Source organism: Microcaecilia unicolor, chromosome 8 (genome assembly GCF_901765095.1).
Source record: "Microcaecilia unicolor chromosome 8, aMicUni1.1, whole genome shotgun sequence".
Lineage (NCBI taxonomy): Eukaryota > Metazoa > Chordata > Amphibia > Gymnophiona > Siphonopidae > Microcaecilia > Microcaecilia unicolor.
The window spans coordinates 86,158,529-86,180,334 of NC_044038.1; the positions used below are offsets into that span (position 1 = coordinate 86,158,529).

At 42.6% G+C, this 21,806-nt stretch overlaps 1 protein-coding gene across 3 annotated transcripts in view; it reads left to right on the plus strand.

Annotated features, from left to right (window-relative positions):
- LOC115476560 (zinc finger protein 211-like) overlaps positions 1–21,806 on the plus strand; it is a 112,614-nt gene that overhangs the window by 15,078 nt on the left and 75,730 nt on the right. For all 3 annotated transcript variants that reach the window (XM_030212987.1, XM_030212989.1, XM_030212988.1), the window contains 2 exons: positions 7,611–7,724; positions 14,632–14,751. In XM_030212987.1, coding sequence (XP_030068847.1) covers positions 7,611–7,724; positions 14,632–14,751 — 234 coding nt within the window. The remainder of the gene's footprint in view (positions 1–7,610; positions 7,725–14,631; positions 14,752–21,806) is intronic.

The following is a 21,806-nucleotide window of genomic DNA, read 5'->3' on the forward strand; positions in this document are numbered from 1 at the left end:
ATCTTCAAAGTACTTCTTCCAATGTCAGTAGCAATTCTTCAAGGGGTTATCAAAGTGGATACTTGTAGATCCCATTAAGCTTCACTGATAAGATTGTCAACAGCTTTGAAACTTTGTAATCCAGTCCTGAAAGTATCAAAGTAATCAGTGTTTTCAGGAGCTGTTATTCCCTGCCATTGAAAGCAGCACATGAGTTTTAAATTGCATTATCAAACCACTTGTAGGCCATATTAGGCTGTGTAATTATTAGCAGGTAATATTCAGCTGGCAGCGGTCAGTGTTTTTATAAGTGCTGACCGTTGCCGGCTTAATTAGACTCTGATGTTCCATGCTGGGCCATGTCCAGATACCGGCATTGAATATCCAGAAGTTATGAGGCTGTGGCCAGTATTCAGTGCTGTACCTGCATAGCTATTTGGGCAAAGTTAAGACTGCTATTTACGTGGTTCTACTTACCTGGTTAGCTGTGCAGGCACAGCCACTGAATATTATCAGTGCCTACATAACTTCAGGTCTGCCCCGGCTCTCAGCTTCAACTGCCTGTTTTCAATTAGAACTAATATTCAGCAGCACTGCCCAGTTAAGTGCCACTAAATATTGGCGGATGGCCAAATTGGACAGGAGCCTCTTCTGTCCTGTTTTATACCCTTCTGAATATCGGGCCCTGAGTTCCCATAACATGCCTTATTACCAAGTTTTCTAATAATCCATACCACTACCTAAGCTAACAAAACAATTGCCCAGAACTTCCAGCCTTCCTCCACCCAACTCATTGAAATTTGGTGTTGCTCTTTGTAGGTTCTTTCAATTCCTTAGAAGCATAGGCTCTTAGGGCTGTAACCCTAGGAGCTGTTCTGATTGTGGGTCAGGTATGACAAGCTCCATTTCATTGACTGGTTGGAAAAATATACAGGAAAGTGGGCTGACCAGTAGTGCTCCTCCAGATGTTGCAGCCCATTGAGGAGAAAGGTGAGAGCCCGCCAACTATATCTCTCCCATACACATCTGCCCCCCCCCCCCCAAAAAATAAAAAAAATTCTTTTTAAAATTCCTGATGACGTTCTCAGACTGCCCCTTGGCATTTTCTATAATTTAATTGTACAACTTATGTTGGGAAAAGTTACCTTTTTGTGTGTGTTTAATACTTTTCAGGTGTTTAAATGCCTGTATTGTATTTCTACCCTCTCACCTCTCCTAAATGGTATACATTTCTAGATCTTTCATTTTCATCTCATATGGCTTATAATGCAGACTGTACCCATTTGGTGGTCTATTTATATCCTTTCGGTGGAATGTTCTCCAAATCTGAATACAATATTTTAGATGAAACCTTGCAAACAACTCATGCAGATGCATCTACCACTTGTTTTTAATTCTGCTAAGAAAATATTTCCTTATAGAAAAGGGTGGTGGATGTGTGGAACAGCCTCCTGATAGAGACAGACTGTTCCTAAATTCAAGAAAGTATTGGACAAGAACATAGGATGTCTATGGGAGAGGATGGGATAGTGGATGGCGTGGATGGGCAGACTGGATAGGCCAATATGGCCTTTATCTACCATTATTTTCTCTGTTTCCATGCTTGTAATGTCTCTTCCTGTGTTCCCTGTTACTCTAGCTCTGGTCACTGCCTTTTCACCCTCTTGCTATTTCAAGATCATCGGGTGCTATATAACCCTGAGATCTCCTTCCTCTTCTGTGAACATCAGCTTTCCACTCCCCCCCCCCCCCCCCCCCCCCCCATTTTATTCTGAGCCTTCAGGTTTCTGCATCCTAAAGATATGAGACTATTTCTTGCATTAAATCTGAACTGCTACTTCAATAGCTATCGTAGATTACATCTTTCTTTTTTTTTTTTCTCTTAAGTGTGTCCACTCTTTTGCAGGTATTTGTCATCCATGGGAAGGGAAATCTCTTTCTTTCCATATAATACACAAAGATATTGAACAGAACTGGTCTCAGGACCAATCCCTTAGGTACTCCACTACTCACCCTTCTCTCTCCAGAATGAATTTCATTTGCTGCTACCTTTATTTATTTATTTATTTATTTGTGACATTTATATCCCACATTATCCCATACAAGTTTGAGTTCAATGTGGCTTACAATTTTATTTGTTAGGCTTTATTTACCGCCTTTTTGAAGGAATTCACTCAAGGTGGTGTACAGTAAAAATAGATCAAACATGAGCAATGGGCAATTAGAGCAGTAAAAATATTCGAACAACAATACAAAGTATGGCATGGTATACTACTTCCAATGGCAACACAATACGTACTAGAACATTATAATTGGTAGTGAGGGGTAAGGCAAAGTTGTAACATATAGATGAGTAAGAAAGTAGGAAGAATTAGAAAGTAAGGGGATTGATGTGAAGAAAGTAGGAAGAATTAGAAAGTAAGGGGATTGTTGATGGTTAAATATTATCTCAGCTAGGGTAGGAGTGGATAAACATGTCCCGCTGCAGTATGTGCAGCCCGAGTCAATCCTTGTGTGTGAGTGAGACTAACAAGTTAGTTACTTCTTCCATTAAAGGCTTGGTTGAAGAGCCAAGCTTTCACCTTCCTGAAGTAGAGGTAGTCTTGTGCTAAGCGGAGCCTTTCAGACAATGCATTCCAGAGTTTGGGGGCTACTCCGGAGAAGGCTCGCTTGCGGGTATCACATCGTGTAATGTCTTTTGGAGAGGGTGTAGTTAGTGAAAGTCCTTAGGAGGACAATAAACAGTATAGGATACATAACAAAGAATTAATTCATAAGAAAGTAATTTGTTGTAAGAATCCAATTTTACAGTACATTATCATAAACATACTGGGATAACTATGGATATTAACATTTAGAAAATCTATTATGAGTGAGAAATTGTACATGAAGAAAAGAGAAAGTTAATGGTAAGTAGAGTAATAACCAATTCAGGTGGTAATTAATTATTTGAGATATGGTCATTCTTTATGAGGATTAGTTTGAATAGGAACGATTTGAGGATTTTGCGGAATCTAGTATTTTCCTCTATATTTCTTATTTTGGGTGGTAAGGAGTTCCACCATTTGGTTCCTAGGTAAGTGAAGTCTGCAAAGTGGACAGTTTTGTAGGTCACGTTTTTGCAATTTGGGAGGTGTAGTCTGAGAGAGTTTCTTGCCTCATATTTAGTGTTTCTTTGAGGTAAGTTTATTAATGGTATCATATAGTCTGAAGCTGGGCCATTTAGTATTTGAAAGATAAAGGTACATAATTTGAAGGTGATTCTTGCTTTGATGGAAAGCCAGTGTAATTTGATTAATAAAGGGGAGGCACTTTCAAAATGAGAGATTTTATATATGAACCTGGCTGCAGTTTTTTTTTTTTTTTTTTGCTGTTTTGGAGTTTTTTCAACACGCACGCCTTACATCCAGCATATATGGCATTACAATAATCGAATTGGGATAATGTTAATGATTGTACCAATAGGCTGAATGTTTCTGATGAGAAATAGGGTTTGATCCTTTTTAGTTTCCAAAGAGACCTGAAAGATTTTGTGATTACTGAGGAAACTTGAGTATCAAATGTTAAATGTTTGTCTATAATTATACCTAGAATTTTCAGATTATTGTCGATGGGGAATGAAGTGTTGTCAATTGTGAAACTGTTGTAGTCGTTTTGGTCAAATAGGTTGGTAATGACCATGAATTTTAGTTTTTTTTTCTTTATTTAGCTTTAGTTTGGATTCTGAGGCCCAGGTTTTCATCAAATTTAAGCCAAGTTTTATCTTTTGTAAGATACCTTTAATTTTCTTTTTGAAGGTTGTGTATATGGTAACATCGTCGGCATATATGAATGTTTTGAATACCGCTGTTTCTAGTCTGTTACCTAGTGGTGACATCATTATATTAAACAGAATGGTCGATAATGGAGAGCCCTGAGGGACATCACAGCCCGGTGACCAAGGAGAGGATAAGGTTCCTTTCATTTTCACTTTGTAAGATATTGATTTCAGGAATCCTTGAAACCATTTGTGGACTGTGCCACATATACCAAAGTTGTCTGATATGTTTAGTAGGGTATTATGCGCTAAACATATCGAACTGCATTGTTAAGATCTTAGACCCTATGCTAATTTATTTTCTGAGATTTGATACTAGGGTAGTAAGGACAGTGTCGATGGTATAGCATGGTCTGAAACCTGATTGCAATTTGTGTAGTAGGGAGAAATGTGAAAGGTAGTCCATAGTTTGTGCTGCTACTATTCCTTCCATCACCTTTGTCATCAAAGAAGTGGAGGCTACTAGTCTGTGGTTTGTTACATCAGTTATGGTGATTGAATTGTTTTTTGGTATTGGTGTTAGGATAATAGAACCTTTGTTATCAGGGAAAGTGCTGTGGAATAGTAGGAATGAGATATGCTGCTGAAGCAGATTGATGAAAATATTAGGAACTTCCTTCATAAGGTAACAGGACAAGGATCTAGTATGCATTGTGAGTTTGAATATTTTGGGAGGTAATGTTTTACTGTGTCATGGGTTGGTAGTTGGAAGGAAGACCAAATTCTGTTGGTTTCTATTCCTGTATCTGTGTCTGACTGTTTTTCATAAATATCTTGATGGTTGACTTTTAATTTGAGGACTCCTTCTCTGATTAACTATTTTTTGTTTGAAAAAAGTAGCCAGTTGCTCTGTTATTGGTGGAGACTCTGTTGTTGTGGTTATTTCTTTTGCAGATAATAGGCTTTTTATCAGATTGAAACGTTTGCTGGAGAGGGTGGTGAACGCTTGGAATGCCCTCCCGCAGGAGGTGGTGGAGAGGAAAACGGTAACGGAGTTCAAACATGCATGGGATATGCATAGAGGAATCCTGTGCAGAAGGAATGGATCCTCAGAAGCTTAGCTGAAATTGGGTGGCGGAGCAGGTGGGGGGAAGAGGGGGTGGTGGTTGGGAAGCAAGAATAGGGGAGGGCAGACTTATACGGTCTGTACCAGAGCCGGTGATGGGAGGCGGGACTGGTGGTTGGGAGGCGGGAAATACTGCTGGGCAGACTTATATGGTCTGTGCCCTGAAAAGGACAGGTACAAATTCAATTCAAGGTAAGGTATACACATATGAGTTTGTCTTGGGCAGACTGGATGGACCATGCAGGTCTTTTTCTGCCGTCATCTACTATGTTACTATGTTACTATTAAAGAAATTACCACTGATGCTTTTGTAATTTTGATCTAATTTTTATATGTTTTGATGGCAGTTTTCCAAGTTAATTTGTTTTCATTTGATTTGTCTTAAGCCCATTTTCTTTCCAGTTTTCTACATTTTCTTTTCAAAAGAAGGATAGATTGATTAAACCAAGGTGAAATTTTCTGGGTTGGTTTGGATGTAGATTTGAGGGGAGCTATGTTATTTAAGACATTTTCATATAGATCATCCCATTTAATCATAAAGTTGTTGTCTGCGGGAGGAAGAGCAGGATTATTCAAGACGTTAGACCAGAATGTTGTGGTATTTATTTTTCCTCTAGTTTTGTGATCAGTCGTAATACTTTTATTTTTCATTGATTTTGTATTTTTCCTCCAATAGAGGGAAAACACAAGTTTACTGTGATCTGACCAGGGAGTTTAAGTGCAAGTATGGTTACTTAGATGAAAGTTGTTGTTTGCAAATTGATAGTCTAATAGGTCAAGTAAGTGGCCTTTATTGTGAGAGGTATGGCTGTGTGAGTTGCCAGTAGTTTAAAAAGTCAAGTAAATTTTTTGTATTACTGTCATTCTGATTATCTAGGTGTAAATTGATGTCATTATCAAATTTAGTGCATATTTTAGATACAAATTCAGTGAAGATGTTTTCTGTTGATTGCCACCTCCCTGGTGGGTGGTAAAAAAGGATGATGCAGGTAGGATCAGATAATATCATTGTTGATTTTGCAAGCAATTGTTTCGAGAGTAGGGGAGTTAATATGAGATATCAGTTCTACTTTGAAAACGTACCACTTAAGTTTCTAATCCAGTCCATCATCCTGGAACTCACCCCCTAGTCTGCTTGGTTTATTACTGAGATATTTCAAAATCACAGTAAACCATTTTCAGCATATCTCCTTGATCAAAATTTTCTGTGCTACTGGAAGCATCAGTGTGGTAAGCACACTGCCTTCAGCAGCCCCGGAAGCTCTCCCTCTGTTGCAGCATCCCGCCTATGCAGGACAGGAACTGTAGCAGAGGGAAAGATTTCGGGCCGCCGAAGGCAGTGTGCTTAACCCTTTAGTGTCCAATGTTCCCGAAAGCTATATAGGAACAGATTGATGGGAACATTGGACACTAAAGGGTTTAAATTAACCTTACTAATGCTGCCAGTGGCCCGGAATATTGAAGGACAGCGGTGCAGGGAGCAGAGGGTAGCCAGTAGTGCCCAAAACGCAGGCACTTGTCTGGCCACTAGAGTTGGGAGTGCCTGAAGCTGGAATGGGGGGCCTGGGCCCCCAAGGCCCCCCATTGCTATGCCACTGGCTTAGGCACCCTGCTGGCATGTTGACAGGTTAGTATACACTTATGCACGTAAGTGCTAGTATCCTGTACATTTACACGTCCAGCTATAGAATTGCCATTTTAGTTCTTAACCAATTAATCCTCAGTCCGTGCAGCACCATACTTGGTATTAATGAGCAGGTATATATGATTTATGGTTCATTAAACTTGATATGCCTCACTTCCTGAACACACACTTGAAAAGAACCCAAATTGAGACAAAATATATATACACACGTGATTAACTGGAAATAAAATTGAAGTGTGAGAACAGGAGAACCAGCAATCATTCAAAACCTTATATATGTGTCAATATTATAGTAACAAAATAATAATAACAAAATGAAAGGTGGCAGATCTCAGTACTCTACAGGCACCCATGCCTGAATCAGTAGTGTTATAAATGAGTGTGTGCTAATTCAGTTCTCATTTAAACTCTGTTGCACATCCTTGAGGAGGCAACCATATAAAATGAAACTAATGTATGAATACATGTTCTCACTGTGCACACACAACACTATATCAATCCCACTGAAATGTGTCCCCAATTAAAAGTTGAAATCTTCAAAAACTTCATCATGTTATTAAATACTTAATGCTCTGAAGTCTTCCGCAGTCAGTGTACAAGAGTCGCTTATCTGTGGGACAAATTTAAATCTGCCTTGAGAAATGCTTCTGCACACAATGTCTCTTCCAAAGATGAGGGCTATAAAGAGCTTCATTTCAGATTCCTCCTTCCTTAGGAACCCCCAGCTCAAGCAAAAATTGTGGAGGCTGCAGTTCATGAGGCAGGTTGAAACGTGCCCTCTACAATGGCAGCGCTAAAAGGGAATGCTCACTCCATTATACACAGAGAACAGAAATACCTGGATGACAAAATGAACAAACATAGCAGAGCGCTGTACAATAAAAAATATATTATAATCAAATATGAAAGTGGGAACTCCGTTAAAATTTAGGACAGAACGAGAAAGGAGGAGAGGGAAGGAAATGGTTGTAAAACAGATGCTCTATCCCATGCCATCCACTAATTTCCTAATTACCGTATGGAGTGCTGAGGTGTGAGAATAGAGATGTCCCAGAATTTTGTCATGGTTCCTTTACAAAATGTGGTGTTTTTTCTGCCAGCAGGCTGTACCTGTCTGAACCCTGATATTTTGTTACGAATTAAAGAGGAGGAGGAGGAGGAGTCATGTGATCCCCAGGACACAGAGGGACAGGACATCAGTAATGGCTTGGCCACAGGTGAGTTTGCAGCTGTTTTACAAAATGCTTCGCTGTGTAGCCAGATAATTTGTTTGTAACAAGGAAAAAAAAAACTGTTTTGTGCAATGAAGTGATTGGACTGGTGAGCTGGGTATTGTTACCAGGTAAAATGTTGGAAATACTGTTAAGTAAACCCCAGGGAATTTCAGAATTTTTATGCACCAAAAAATGCAAAATTATGCTAGATTCTCTGGTGTGTACATAGTGAGGTTGCTGTGCTGCAGGGGTGTTGCTATCTCTGAGAGCAGCACAATGTGTCTTTTGCCTTCTTTGATTCCCACACCCCCCACCCCACAAAAAATATCTAGAGTGGACCAAATGGCCCATTGCAGATCTCAGTACCCTCCCTTGACACGTCCCTCCCCCAATCCAAAGTGGCCCAATTGGCCCCCTGGCACCTACTATGACCCTCCCCTCTAAAAAAAAAATATATATATCTGTGGTAGGCAAGCCACTTCTACTCTCCTCTCCCTCCCACACTTCCACTCCGGGATCTCCTATGAATTCTAAAATTGATTCAATACTAAAAATGAAGCCACAATCAAATGTTCCAAAATTTGTGAGTCAATGAGAAATCCTGTTCTTTGTCCCCAGTGTCATCAAAGCTTAAGTGCCTTGCATAGTTGGTCAGATTTTTTCTCATTTACAACCAATAGGCAATCCTTGTGATTCAGACTACAGATTTTCTATGGAGGCAAAAGACCAATTCCTCACGGATCTGAATGGAGTACTCTTCCAGATTCAATATTTTGGAAATAATTAGGGCAGATGAATCATGTCATTCCAATATATCTCAAACCACTATGCTTGGTGTTTGTCATTCAATTTGTTGGTCTTAACATGAATTCACGTTTTGCCCCACATGGCGTCATGAGGAGACTAAACTAGAAAATTATATACGTATACATATGTGATCATTAAAAGCAATCATCCTTATGCTTTCAAGGCTATACGTTCAACACTGTACAAAATATAAAAGTACATTACTCACTAAACATCACTTGTGTACAGTCCTGCACATCTTTAACTGGGGAATAACCTCCTCCCGTAGATGCTCAGGAAACTACCGAGCCATACTCGCAGGAACTGGATATGATGGCAGACATGAATCCTCTCATTATATACTATTTTTGTTTCTACTGTATAATTACTGCACATGTGATGTGCATTTATGGGAGGATTTATGTCTGCCATCATATCTGGTTTCCGCTAGTATGGCTCAGTAGTGAATAACATTTGAAATATTATTAATGATCTTTGGTAATTAGGTTAATTTATGAGCTCATTTGAATATGCTTTAACCCAGTGTTATGGTATACCTCTAAAAGCAGGAGTAATACCCCATTTGCTCTTGCCTCCAGCACAGCCATCTTGGAAAATGGTGGTGCCTACCCTTAGCAATGCCTTCCGATGTACCACTAGAGGTCAAATGATGCTATTTGCCAATATGGCGGTAGTGAAGAAGGACACTGCTGGACCCCTCTCTGGGCCAGGCATAATTCAGACCCCCGGGGGGGGGGGGTGGTGAGTTCCGCCAGCATCAGGAGGCTCTCTAGGCCAAGGTCTTGGCCTACATAGCCACTGAGGACAGGGTTGCCTCGAGAAGGGGGGTTCAGGAATGGGGGAGCATCCAGTGCCCACTGGGCCACTAGGTAAATGTTGTGGGGTTTGTGGACTAGGGAGTTTGAATGATGAGGTTATTCTGTACCACTGATGCACAGGCTGATTTTCTACCATAGGACCAGATCTCCTCTGATGCAGCTCTCCACACACATTGCCTGCATTATTCAGGGCGTGCAGCAGAAAAATGATGCTGTTGCTTTGATGAACTAAATCTCTCTGTGCCCCTCAGCATGATTCCAATCCATTTTCTGCCAACTGGCAGGAGAAAGCTATAGACTGATGGGCTCTAGGTAATTGCCTTCTCCCACCTGTGCTTGGAAGCCTTCCACATGCCTTCAGACCATCTTTTTCTTGGGCTCTGACTGCTGCTGAGGGCAGCTTATGCAGAATTACATTATTTGGAGCACCCTCATTACTCATTAATTGCATAGGAAATCATACATGTACATAATCATACATGCGCATAATTGCGTGATTCCCAAGGTATAGTTAAGAACCAAATTGCTGGTTCAATGGATAAACATTACTTAATGAGAGAGACCCATTATGGATCTAGCAAAGAGAAGTTGTGTCTTTCAAATCTAGTAAGGTGTGAATAAGTGTGCGGGTAAAGACACTATAGGAACCTCAGTAAATTCAAAAGTCATGGGATAGGAGGCAGTATCCTGTTATGGACTGGGAACTAGCTAAAATACAGGAAACAGAGAGTAGGTCTAAACATCATTCCCAGTGGAAATAAGTAAATAGTGGAGCGCCCCAGGGATCTGCACTGGAAGCGGTGTTTAACTTACGCGTTAATGTTCTGGAAGTGGGAGCAATGAGTGAAATGATCATATTTGCAGATTACACAAAAATATTCAAAGTAATTTGTCATCCCATCTGAAAAAAATACATTGCAGAACTAGAAAAAGTTCAGAGAAGGGCAACAAAAACGATAAAGGGGATGAGAGTGGAAGAGTTCTCCTACAAAGAGAGGCTAAACAGGTTAGGACTCTTCAGCTTGGAACAGATGATTGAAAAGGGGATGTGCTAGATGTTTAAAAATCATGAGCACGGTGGAACATTTAAATAAGGAATGGTTTACCCTTTCAAACCTTACTAAGACCAAGAGACATTTCTTGAAACTAATGGTAGTAGATTTAAAACAAATGGGAGAAGACATTCTTTAATTCAGTATCACAATTAGGCTGTGGAATTTATTTCCAGATGATAACATAGCTGTTTTAATCAGATACAACAATGATTCATACATATTCTATGAACCGTCATAATTATCATTGCCTTGTCGCCTTAGTTGATGTTTCCCATGTATGAAAATGTAGCTCCCTAGTTTTGAACTTTAGGCTGTCCCTTTGAAATATTTGCTTGTTGTTTTTCTTGAGCAATTCTTTGGGTTGGGGGTCTTGGTTTCTCCTGTTTTTGAGGACTTAATTTTGGGCTGTGATGGAAGTTGTTTGGAAGATTTGATCATTTGTGTTATTTGTTCTTTCCATTACATCAGATGTTATTTGTTCAAGTGTTTGCTTGTTTTCACAAAAAAAAATAATTGAAGTAAGCAAAAAGGGTTTAGACAAGTTCCTGGAGAAAAAGTCCTTAAGCTGAAATTGGTCAGGTAGTCTTGGGAAAACCACTGTTTATCCTGGTAGAACAACAACAAGGAATGGATTGGCTAGATATTTCCTAGTGGCCCGGATTGACTGTTGTTGGAGCCAGTTTGCTGGACTTGATGAATACTTGATCTGACCCATCAGGGTGCATCTTCTTTCTACTCTGTCACTGACTGTTCCATTATAATGAGATTTTCCATTATAATGAGATTTAAGATTTAATTTATGTCGTTTGGATGCTTTTTTTTTTTTTGTTTAGGATCTGGGCATATTTTATTAATGATTAAAAAGGAGGAGGAGGAGTCATACAGGCGGGTTTGGCAGCGCTCTGAGGAGCAGGAAAGCACTATGTGCCCTGGTACAGGTGAGTACCAAATGCTGACAGCATGGACACTGGATTTCTCTTACCTGGCACCAGGAGTACAGAAGTGAACAGTAGGGCACTTTAGGCTGTGTCTGAAGCAATCTTGTCAGAAAAAAATGAATCACAAAACATACACCAGACACATGCATGCAAGCATTCACAGACATACACACGTGTCCATGCATACAAACATGTATAAACAAACCAACCCATACACACACAAAGACTGGAAAGAATTCCATAAGCCATGTCCTCCATGTTTTTCCCAATTAATGTTTGATTAAATACACTTGCAGTGAGCTTTCAGGGGCTACAATCCCGTCATCAAATCGGCTAGGAATGATAAGGAAAAATAGAAATCAATTCTAGTGTATCCTGGTTTCTGATGAGAGCTAGAAAGTAAAAGGGGGCAGGACATATGTTGGGCATCATTTAAACCCAGAAGACATTTTGTCTATCATCGTGGGAAAAATTGAGTCAATCACATTAAAGTTAAAATAGTTTTAAATTTTCAAAATTAAAAATTCCCAGATAAAGACCATATTAAGGAGAACAGAGAAGGACAATATTGAAATTAATCATTCATCAATCAGGATATACTTCCATCAAAAATGCTACTATTTATTTATTTTATTAGAATTTATTTACTGCCTTTTTGAAGGAATTCACTTAAGGCAGTGTACAGTAAGAATAGAACAAACATGAGCAATAGGCAATTACTACTACTACTTAACATTTCTAGAGCGCTACTAGGGTTACGTAGCGCTGTACAATTTAACATACAGCAGTAAAGTATTCAAATAGCAATACAAAATATGTCATGGTATATTACTTACATTGTCAACACGATACGTAATTGAACATTTTAATTGATAGTGAAGGGTAAAGCAAAGATGAAACATATAGATAGGTAAGAGAGTAAGAAGAGTTAGAAAGTAAGGTGACTGATTTAAAGAAAGTTGCACATGAGGTCAAGATAGATGGTTAAATATGATCTCAGCTAGGGTAGGAGTGGATAAAAATGTCCTGCTGCTGTATGTGCAGCCTGAGTCACTCCTTGTGTGTGAAACTAACAAGTTAGTTACTTCTTCTGTTAAAGGCCTGGTTGAAGAGCCAAGTTTTCACCTTCTTCCTGAAGTCTTGTGTTAGGCGGAGCCTTTCAGGCAGTGTATTCCAGAGTGTGGGGGCTACTCCGCAGAAGGCTCGCTTGCGGGTATCACATCGTGTAATGTGTTTTGGAGAGGGTGTGGCTACTAATAGTAATTGGGAAGACCTTGGTGTCCTTGGCGGTGTGTGGAGGATCATCCTATTCTTTAGGTACTTGGGGCCTTTCCCTTTCAGGGCCTTGAAGATCAGACATAGAGTTTTAAATTTAGCCCTGTATTGTACTGGTAGCCAATGAAGGTTTTGCAAAAATGGTGTGATGTGGTCACGTCGCTTGCAACCTTCTATGAGTCTTGCTGCTGCATTCTGAATCAACTGGAGCTGGTGCAGGCCCTTTGTAGTCAGACCATTGAATAGTGCATTGCAGTAATCCAGTCTTGATATTATATCATGGCATATACAACTGGGATATTGTACTATAGACCCTAAATTTATACTTTGCCTCCTACAGAAACTTCTTTTTCTATAAGAAATCTTTCAAGCTGCATAAGATCAAAATAAACATAATGTACATTTTGATAAATAATTGGGCACCTGCAGGGGAGCTGCAAAAAATAAGATGTCCCTATCCTTCAATGTAAGAAATTCTTTCTGACATCTTTGAGAAGTTTTCGCAATGTCAGGAAAAACCTGAACTTGCTGACCACAGAGCTGCGTATGTTTCTTCTGAAAATTAGATTTTAACAAATTTTCTCCTGTTTTAGATGCTAAGGTGACCAAAAGGTAGCTTGAGTATCCTGAAATGTTACTAAAAATGCAGTTAAATCCAAGGACTCCATCTTGAGAGCACCCCTTCACCACCCAAAACATTTTCAATTCCAAATAAGCAAACTATGAGTATTTTCAAGAAGCAATATTTCCTTTAAGTATCTTCACAGCAGAATTTCTGAGGATAAAAGATGACAAATTCAAAAAAACATAGAGACCTTTTTACGAAAGTTTAGCGCGTGCTAAATGCTAAGAAGTCCATTTTAAACTTATAGGCTTCTTAGCATTTAGATGCTCTAAGCTTTATTAAAAGGGCCTCGTAATGTTTTAGATCTGACTATTTTCTAGAAATTCCAAACTGTTTGTGAATCACTAAGCTAATAGTAAACAAACATGTCACATAGTAATTAACATTCTGAGATTCACATTGAGTCACTCTAGATTCCAAACATGTATCTGTATCTGCCAGCCCATCCACAGTCTGTTGAGAACACTGAAACAATAGGGAAATTGATGACTGAACCGTCCCTCAGTTGTTGATCTTTTTATTCTAACATGCAGTTCCTACTGCTTTAGAATTAAACTGCAAAACAGAGAAAATGGACTCCTTTTCTTAGTGGGATTTTGGAGAGATTCTTTTTTGTAAGCAGCTGGGATGTATGTGACACTGGAGTGTTCTGAGTAGAGGTGTGAGTTAGAGAGAGAAATCTTATTTGTTTAAACTCCATGGCCTACTATGGAAAGAATAGTAACATTTTTGGAAATTTACTTTTCTTGTTATGGAATGATTCTGCCTAGTCTGTGGTGGAGTAAGTCTCCATGGTGTGCTTTCTGCCTCTTTGTACCCTGCACTAAAAATGTATGTTTAGTGAAAACTTGATATACCACCTTTCAGTTAAAAATCAAAGCAGTTCACAATTAAGAATTCTTACAAGAACTGCAATAATTGACAGGAAAAGGACAGGGAAAATAAAAATAAATTTAAACAAAAAGTTGGTCTTCACTAAGGATCTGAATCTGAGGAAAGATTGTTCTGAACGAATCTCTACTGGAAGAGAGTTCCAGAGGGACGGGGACAACAGAGAAAAGTGCTGAATGGTGGGTTGATTCCAGTCATGAACAGTGAACAGCTTGGGTAGATAAACAATGTGCAGATAAGAACATAAGAGTAGCCATACTGTGTCAGACCAATAGTCCAGTGGTCCATCTAGCCCAGTATCCTGTTGTCCAAACAGCGTTCAAGCCAGGTCACAAGTATCTGACAGAAACCCAAATTGTGGCAACACTCCATACTACAAATCCCAAGGCGGTATGCAGTTTTGCAGTGAATGAGAAGGAGTATAGGGGAAAATAAGTGAGAGCAACTTTCCAAGATATAAATGTTTGACCTTTATGTTTGAATTTTTTCTGTATTGGGGAGGAACCATAGGTCACCCGTCTATTCTGTCTTTTCGGACCAAGGAAGATAAAGAATCATCGGAACCGAACAAGGAATGTTGGAATTTGGAAAAACAGGAGAGCACTAGCGATCCCGCCTTAAGTGAGTACTGGGTAGCAAACCCTCAAGATATGTTGAGAATGGCATGCGGATATGAAAAACGCTAGAGGAAGAATGGCATTACTGTTATTTTTAGCATTTAACAATGAACACCCAAAAGAGGCTAGGATCTGCAGTAGCCAAAACACTAGAAACAGGAGCAGATCACCCCTTCAAAAAAAAATACAAAAAAATAATTACTGTACTTTTTAGCATGTGCAGGTACCAAAACTAACGTGAAACACTTTAGTGCATGCGGCGTTAGGTTTTTTTTTTTGTTTTGTTTTTTTTTGCACGTTTTAATGTTAGCTTGTAAAACAGCTTGGTAAAAGGACCCCCATGTGATCTAGGTTCAAATTTTTCTCCTGCCATTGGCACTTCTGACATTGGGCAAATCATTTTCTCTCTGACCATCTTGGGTACATGGACTGTGAGCTCCCTAGGAAAGGGACTTGTACATATATTTAGGGCTCCTTTTACAAAACCGCAATAAGAATGATTTGGCGTGTTACTAATTGCTAGCACTGCTTTGTAAAAGGAGCCCTTAGTTTGTTGCAAAGCAGCCTGCTTTAGAGTTCTGTATAAATGCTAAAAATCTCCAGAAATGGGAGCAGATCACCAACACAAAAACAAGTCGTGTTCATTAACAAAAATACCCAACATGTCCATATTTCGTCTAAATAAGCTGCATCAAGGGTCATACGACAATCCTAAAACAGTTACATAAAATACATTAAAAAAATTAAAATATCTTAACTTTAAAACAAGTTTAACATAAACACAGATACATATTAAAAAAATACCCATTTTTAATTAAAATCTATTGAAGACATATACCGTCTTAGTATAAATAAGACTATGGAGTCCTTTTACTAAAGTGCGCTAACAGATTTAACGCACTCTAACGATTATCATGAGCTAAATGAGAAGATGCTCATAGGAATATAATGGTGTCTTATCATTTAGTGCATGCTAATCATTAGCGCAAGCTAAATCCGTTAGTGCACCATAGTAAAAGGACCCCTTTGTAACTTAGTATCAGTTCCAAATGACTTACATTGTAAAGTATTTCCTTAAGGAGACTTTTTAAAAATATTTGCATATACCGCCAAATTGTATAAATTGCACCTAGTGTTCTGTGCCAAAATCCAAATGTATTCTATAACAATGCATGTAACTTAATTGGCTTAAGCCAATCAGAGTTTTAACAGCACTTAAGCAATAATTGGCAATTAGTATTTACATACATAACTCGCTAAGCGTATTTTGTAATGCACAGCGCCTAAATTCTAATGCATGGAGCCAAAAGGGGCGTGGTTATGGGTGAGAAAATGGGTGTTTCATAGGTGTTCCAGAATTTATACATACTGTTTATAGAATACTAGTATAAAAGGCCCGTTTCGGTAGGCAATGAAACGGGCGCTAGCAAGGTAATCCCCCCCCCCCCCCCCCCCCGCAGCATCCTTCCTGTCTCCCCTGCCCCCCCTGCAGCCACCCATGTGCAGCGACTCTCCTCTCCCCCTGCCCCCCCCCCGCAGCCACCCATGTCCACCAACCCTCCTCTCCCCCTGCAGCTACCCATGTCCAGTGACCCTCCTCTCCCTTGCCCCCTGTAGCCACCCATGTCCAGCGACCCACCTATCTCCCCTGCCGCCCCTGCAGCCACCCATGTCCAGTGACCCTCCTCTCCTCCTGCCCCCCTGCAGCGTCCCTTCTGTCTCCCCTGCCCTCCCCTGCAGCCACCCATCTGGTCTCAGGACCCCCTCCCCACTTCCCTCTTTCCTGCCCCCCCACAGCCATCCATGTCCAGCGACCCTCCTCTCCCCCTGCAGCCACCCATATCCAGCGACCCTCCCCTCCCCCTGCCCCCCTCCAGCCACCCATGTCCAGCGACCCTCCCCTCCCCCTCGGCGCATCACCCAAGCCCCTACCCCCCCTCGGGCACATCAACCCCCTCGCCACCCGCAGCCGCCAATACTAACGCTGTCCGGCCGCTGCTGCGTCTCCTGTTGAGCAGCAGCGGCCGGTACAAAAAGAAAAAAGCCAAAAATAGATTTTAAACCTGAAACATGGCTCCGTAGACAGCCATCTGGCATTGGCTATCATCTCTGCAGCCGCTCCTCCTCTCCCCTCTGACGTCGCTGCGCTCCTCCGGGGTCTTCCTGCAGGGGCAGTGACGTGGAGGGGAGAGGAGGAGCGGCTGCAGTGACGACAGCCAATGCCAGATGGCTGTCTATGGAGCAGCGTTTCACGTTAAAAATCTTTTTTGGGCTTTTTTCTTTTTGTACTGGCCGCTGCTGCTCCACAGGAGAAGCAGCAGCGGCCGGACAGCGTTAGTATTGGCGGCTGCGGGTGGCGAGGGAGTTGATGTGCCCAAGAGGGGGGGTAGGGGCTTTGGTGATGCGCCGGGGGGGAGGAGCTTGGGTGTTGCGCCGAGGGGGGGCACTGAGAGCTGATTGGTAGGCGGAGCGTGTTTCCCTACTCCTCCCCCTGCCTGGCTCGCGGTTTTGCAAGGTAGGGGCTTGGGTGTTGCGCCAAGGGAGGGGCACTGAGCTGTTTCCCAGGCAGGGGGAGGAGTAGGGAAACACCCCTTGCCTTGGAAGCTGACTCCCGTGGCACTGAAGAGTTCGTAGGGGTTCGTGCTGCCTGTAAGCATCTGTCTCACTGTCCCGCCCTCGCGTCCAAATGTAATGACATCGAGGGCGGAACACTGAGAGGGAAGGGGACGCAGCATAGTTGCCAGTCACTCTCGAGTCGTCGCAGGACACGCTGCTCTCTCTCTCGCCCCTCCCGAGTTGTGGCTGCACCCTGTCCCCAGGCCACAGTCCTCACCCACCCTGCTCCACGATGGACACTACCCGCAGCCGCATGCAAGCCGTCCCGCCGACCTCCCTCTGCTTTCCAAGTTCGGTCCCTCCCCCTCCTCTCCGACCGACTCCCTCCCGAGTCACTGTTGGACCCCCCACCATCTCCCCCCGCTCGCTCCAGAGTCGCCGCTTGAGCCGCGGCTCTCTCCCGCCCCCCTCACCCACCCTCCTCTCCGATGGACACTCCCCATCTTGAGTCGCCGCTGGACCCAGTCCCCCGCCCAGAGCCCCCCTCACCCAACCTCCTCCCCGATGGACACTCGCCGCAGCCGCACGCTCCCTGTCCCGACGCCCTCCCTCTCATCTCCGAGACCCTTACCTCTCTTCCAGTTCCAGGCCCCCTCCCTCCGATGTTTAAGTCATCTTCACTTACCAAGTCAGGATTATGGCGGCCAGCAGCAGTGGTAAAATGCGTGCAGCCTTGGCCCTTTTCTCTCTCTCAGCTGTGGTCCCGCCCTCCTTTCCTACTTCCGCAAGGGCGGGACCACAGCTGAGAAAGAGAAGGGCCGAGCCTGCATGCATTTTACCGCTGCTGCCCGCCGCTGTAACCCAGACTTGGTAAGTGAAGATGACTTTTAAAAATCGGAGGAAGGGAGATCACGTGATGCACGGCTAGAGAGAAGGTGTCGTCGTGCTGAGCTCCCGCCTTCCCCGCGCCGTTTTCCGCAAATAAATACCTCATTTCGCAGCATTAAAAAGCGAGGATAACAACAACGGCGATCCGAAACATCGGGGTATCGCGGAATACTAAAACGGAGCTTGGCAGAGGTGCGATGGCGGCTAAACTCCCCAAAAAAAGAAAGCATGCGGACCCGTACAACAGACTCCAAGATGGCGGACGGAGACGGCCCGAGGTCAGTGAGCTCGGCGTGGGCCGCGGAGGTGGCAGCAGAAGTCTCTGCTATGTTGGGGGCATCAGTGGATCACAAATTACAAGCGATCAAAGAACAATTAGGAGGCATCGACGCGAAGCTGGAAAACATCCACTCAGAGTTTTCTCAATATAAGCAGCGATTATCTGATGTGGAAGATCGAGTGCAGCAGCATGAGACAACACAAAAAGACCTGGAGAGCAAGGTGGAACGGCTGGAGAGTAAGCTGGAGGACCTAGAAAATAGAGCTCGCAGGAGTAACATAAGAATGATTGGGTTGCCTGAGAAGATCAAAGACTCAGAATTAAGAGACTTTCTAGAAATCTGGCTACCAAAAATTTTACCTTTACAACTGTCTGCTGGGCCTTTAAGAATAGAACGTGCTCACCGTCTGGGGCCTGGAAATTCGAAGGACCCCCGCCCAAGAGTCGTCATTTTCAAAGTCTTGAATTTTGCCCACAAACAGGAAATTTTTCGGGCGTTCAGAAAGGCTGGGACCATACAATACGAGAACCATACAGTACACTGCTTCCAGGATTTCTCGACCGGAGTTTCTTTACAGCGAAGAGCATTTCGTGGAGTGTGCCAACAATTATTTGAAAAGAAAATTCAATTTGCTTTACTTTATCCTGCCCGTCTAAAGATCTGGCATAATGGAAAACACTCACTGTTCTCATCGGCGGCAGAAGCGTTGAAGTTTGTGCAGCGAGACCTGAGCCCTGAGGATCCGGCCTGAAAGAACAACCAAGAAAACCTGGCTGATTTGATTAAGATGGTGAGCTTGAAAAGCGGGGGTGGCGCGCTCACGCCGAGCTGACGGGACACAGTTTGGTAATTTTATAACCCAGAACGTACCTATCTGCTACTGACTATAAAGAGGGTACATGGGGCATGTTATGTTTACTGTTGCTGTTTCAAAGGTTCTTTGTTTGAGGGGGCCCGCAGAAGAGGGGCATGGTTTTACAATTGGGCCCTCACATCTGATACTATAAATTCCCTAGTAGGGATTACAAAGGTTAGATGGGTTTCTTTTGGGATAGAGGTTTTCACAGGGTAATTGTGGATACCAGTAAGGGGATAGCCCCAATAGTGACGGGTCTAGGGATTACATAAGGAGGGGGTGGGGAAGATTGTAGGAGGTACTATACTAGATACTAAATCAGAGGAGGGTGTGGGGAGGGGGGAGCTCACGTGATTTTAACCATGAGGGAATGGTTGAGTGATTCTGGGAGGGGGGTAGGGATGGGGGGTGGGAAGGTTAAAGAGGGAGGGAAGTATCTGACAGAATTTGGGCTTCAGAGACAAAATTCAAAGGGATTGAAAAGGGAGGCCCTATGTGCTGGGAGGGTTTCCCTTCTTTTGTTTAGATGTATAACCTTTTTCATGATGTTATTGGATTTCTGGTGTACTGGGATCACTTAAAATAGTTTCTTGGAATATTGGGGGAGTGTCGTCCCCAATAAAGCGGACAAAGGTGCTTCAGGCGTTGAAAAGACAACAAGTGGATATAGCCCTACTGCAGGAAACACATCTGTCCTCAGGGGAGCATTTAAAATTTAAGACAGGGTGGGTGGGATCTCTCTTGGAAGCCCCAGCGGTGGAGAGGAAAGCTGGAGTCCTGATTCTTTTTCGAAAAGGACTGCAGATAAAGATCACCTCCACATTGAGGAGTTCGGAGGGCCGCTATATTCTGGCAGAGATAGAGATTGAGGGCCATACTTTAGTGCTCTGTAATGTATATGCCCCAAATGTATATGACAAGAAGTTTTTTCAGGGGCTGATCTCCAACTTGTCCAAATTTAAAGGGGGGAATATTATCCTGGGAGGTGATTTTAACTTAGTGGTTGACCCCCAGCTGGATAGATCTGGCGCTGGTGCCAGGGGTTCGGGAGGGGGTGCTCGAGCCTTGACTTTGCTCTGTGATGCATTAGACCTTGTGGATGTGTGGCGTGTTTTACACCCATCGGACCGAGATTACACTCATCTTTCCAGGGCCCATGCATCCCAATCTCGCATAGATTATCTATTTGTTTCAACTCCCCTGTTTTCGCAGATGGTTCAGGCAGAGATTGGTCCCTATGAGGTCTCAGACCATGCTCTGATCTGGCTGAGATGGGGGAGGCCTGTGAAGGGGGGTGGACTGCGCCTCTGGAGATATCCCTTAGACCTAGTAAATGATCAAAAATTTCAGACATTTTTAGCAGAGAGGATAACAGATTATGAATTCCATAATGGGGTTCATAGCCAGCAGCCGACCCTTTTTTGGGAGGCGGAAAAGGCTGTCTTGCGCGGAGACATAATCTCTTACTGTGCTAGAACTCGACGGATTCGAGACAGGGAGATTTTGAGGTTGGAATTACAGGTCCGCAAATATAGAAAACTGTATGGTAGGAATGCTACTGCGGAGAATAAGTCACTGCTTTTCATTACGCAGCAAGAGCTCAACGAATTGCTGCATCGGAGGGCGGTTAAGTCCCAATTTTATTATAAATACAAGCTATTCCAATACAGCAATAAGGCAGGGAGGTTGCTGGCGAATATGGTGCGGAGTAGAAGGGGAGCCTCTAAAATTTTACAACTGAAAGATTTAAATGGAAAGTTGTTGAGAACGGATCAGGGTATAGCAGATCGATTTGGCCAGTATTACGAGGCCTTATACGCTAGGCCGGAAGATGAAGGACTGAATGCTGATATGTTTTTAGAGTCGGTACAGTTGCCCAAGTTGTCCCCTCGCCAAATACAACGATTAAATAGCCCACTTGAGGAAGGAGACCTTATGTTGGCGTTACAACAAAGTGCTTCTCACAAAACGCCGGGTCCAGATGGATACCGAGTGGAGTTTTACAAACAGTTCTATGAACATATCAAGAGACCGCTTTTAGCTTTGTTTAATTCCATGATAGAGGAGAGGACTGTGCCTGAAACAATGAAGAGAGCTCAGATTGTAGTTATCCCGAAAGATGGTAAGGATATGGCAGACCCTGGATCGTATAGACCAATCTCCCTTCTCAACGTGGACGCCAAGTTGTACGCTAAGATACTGGCGAACAGGTTGGCCCAGGTACTCCCGGACTTGGTGGAAGAGGCCCAAGTGGGTTTTGTGAAGGGGAGGACAGCGGTTCGGAATCTTCGTGCAATTTTGGCCTCTTTAGAGACAGTGCAATATAAGAGTCTGGCTTCTCTGTTAATTAGTTTTGATGCAGAGAAAGCCTTTGACAGAGTGAGCTGGCCTTACTTGTTTGAGACTTTGAAGCAATATGGTATTCAAGGATCGTTTTTAGATGCGATTCAGGTGTTATATCAGGAGCCAATGGCTTAT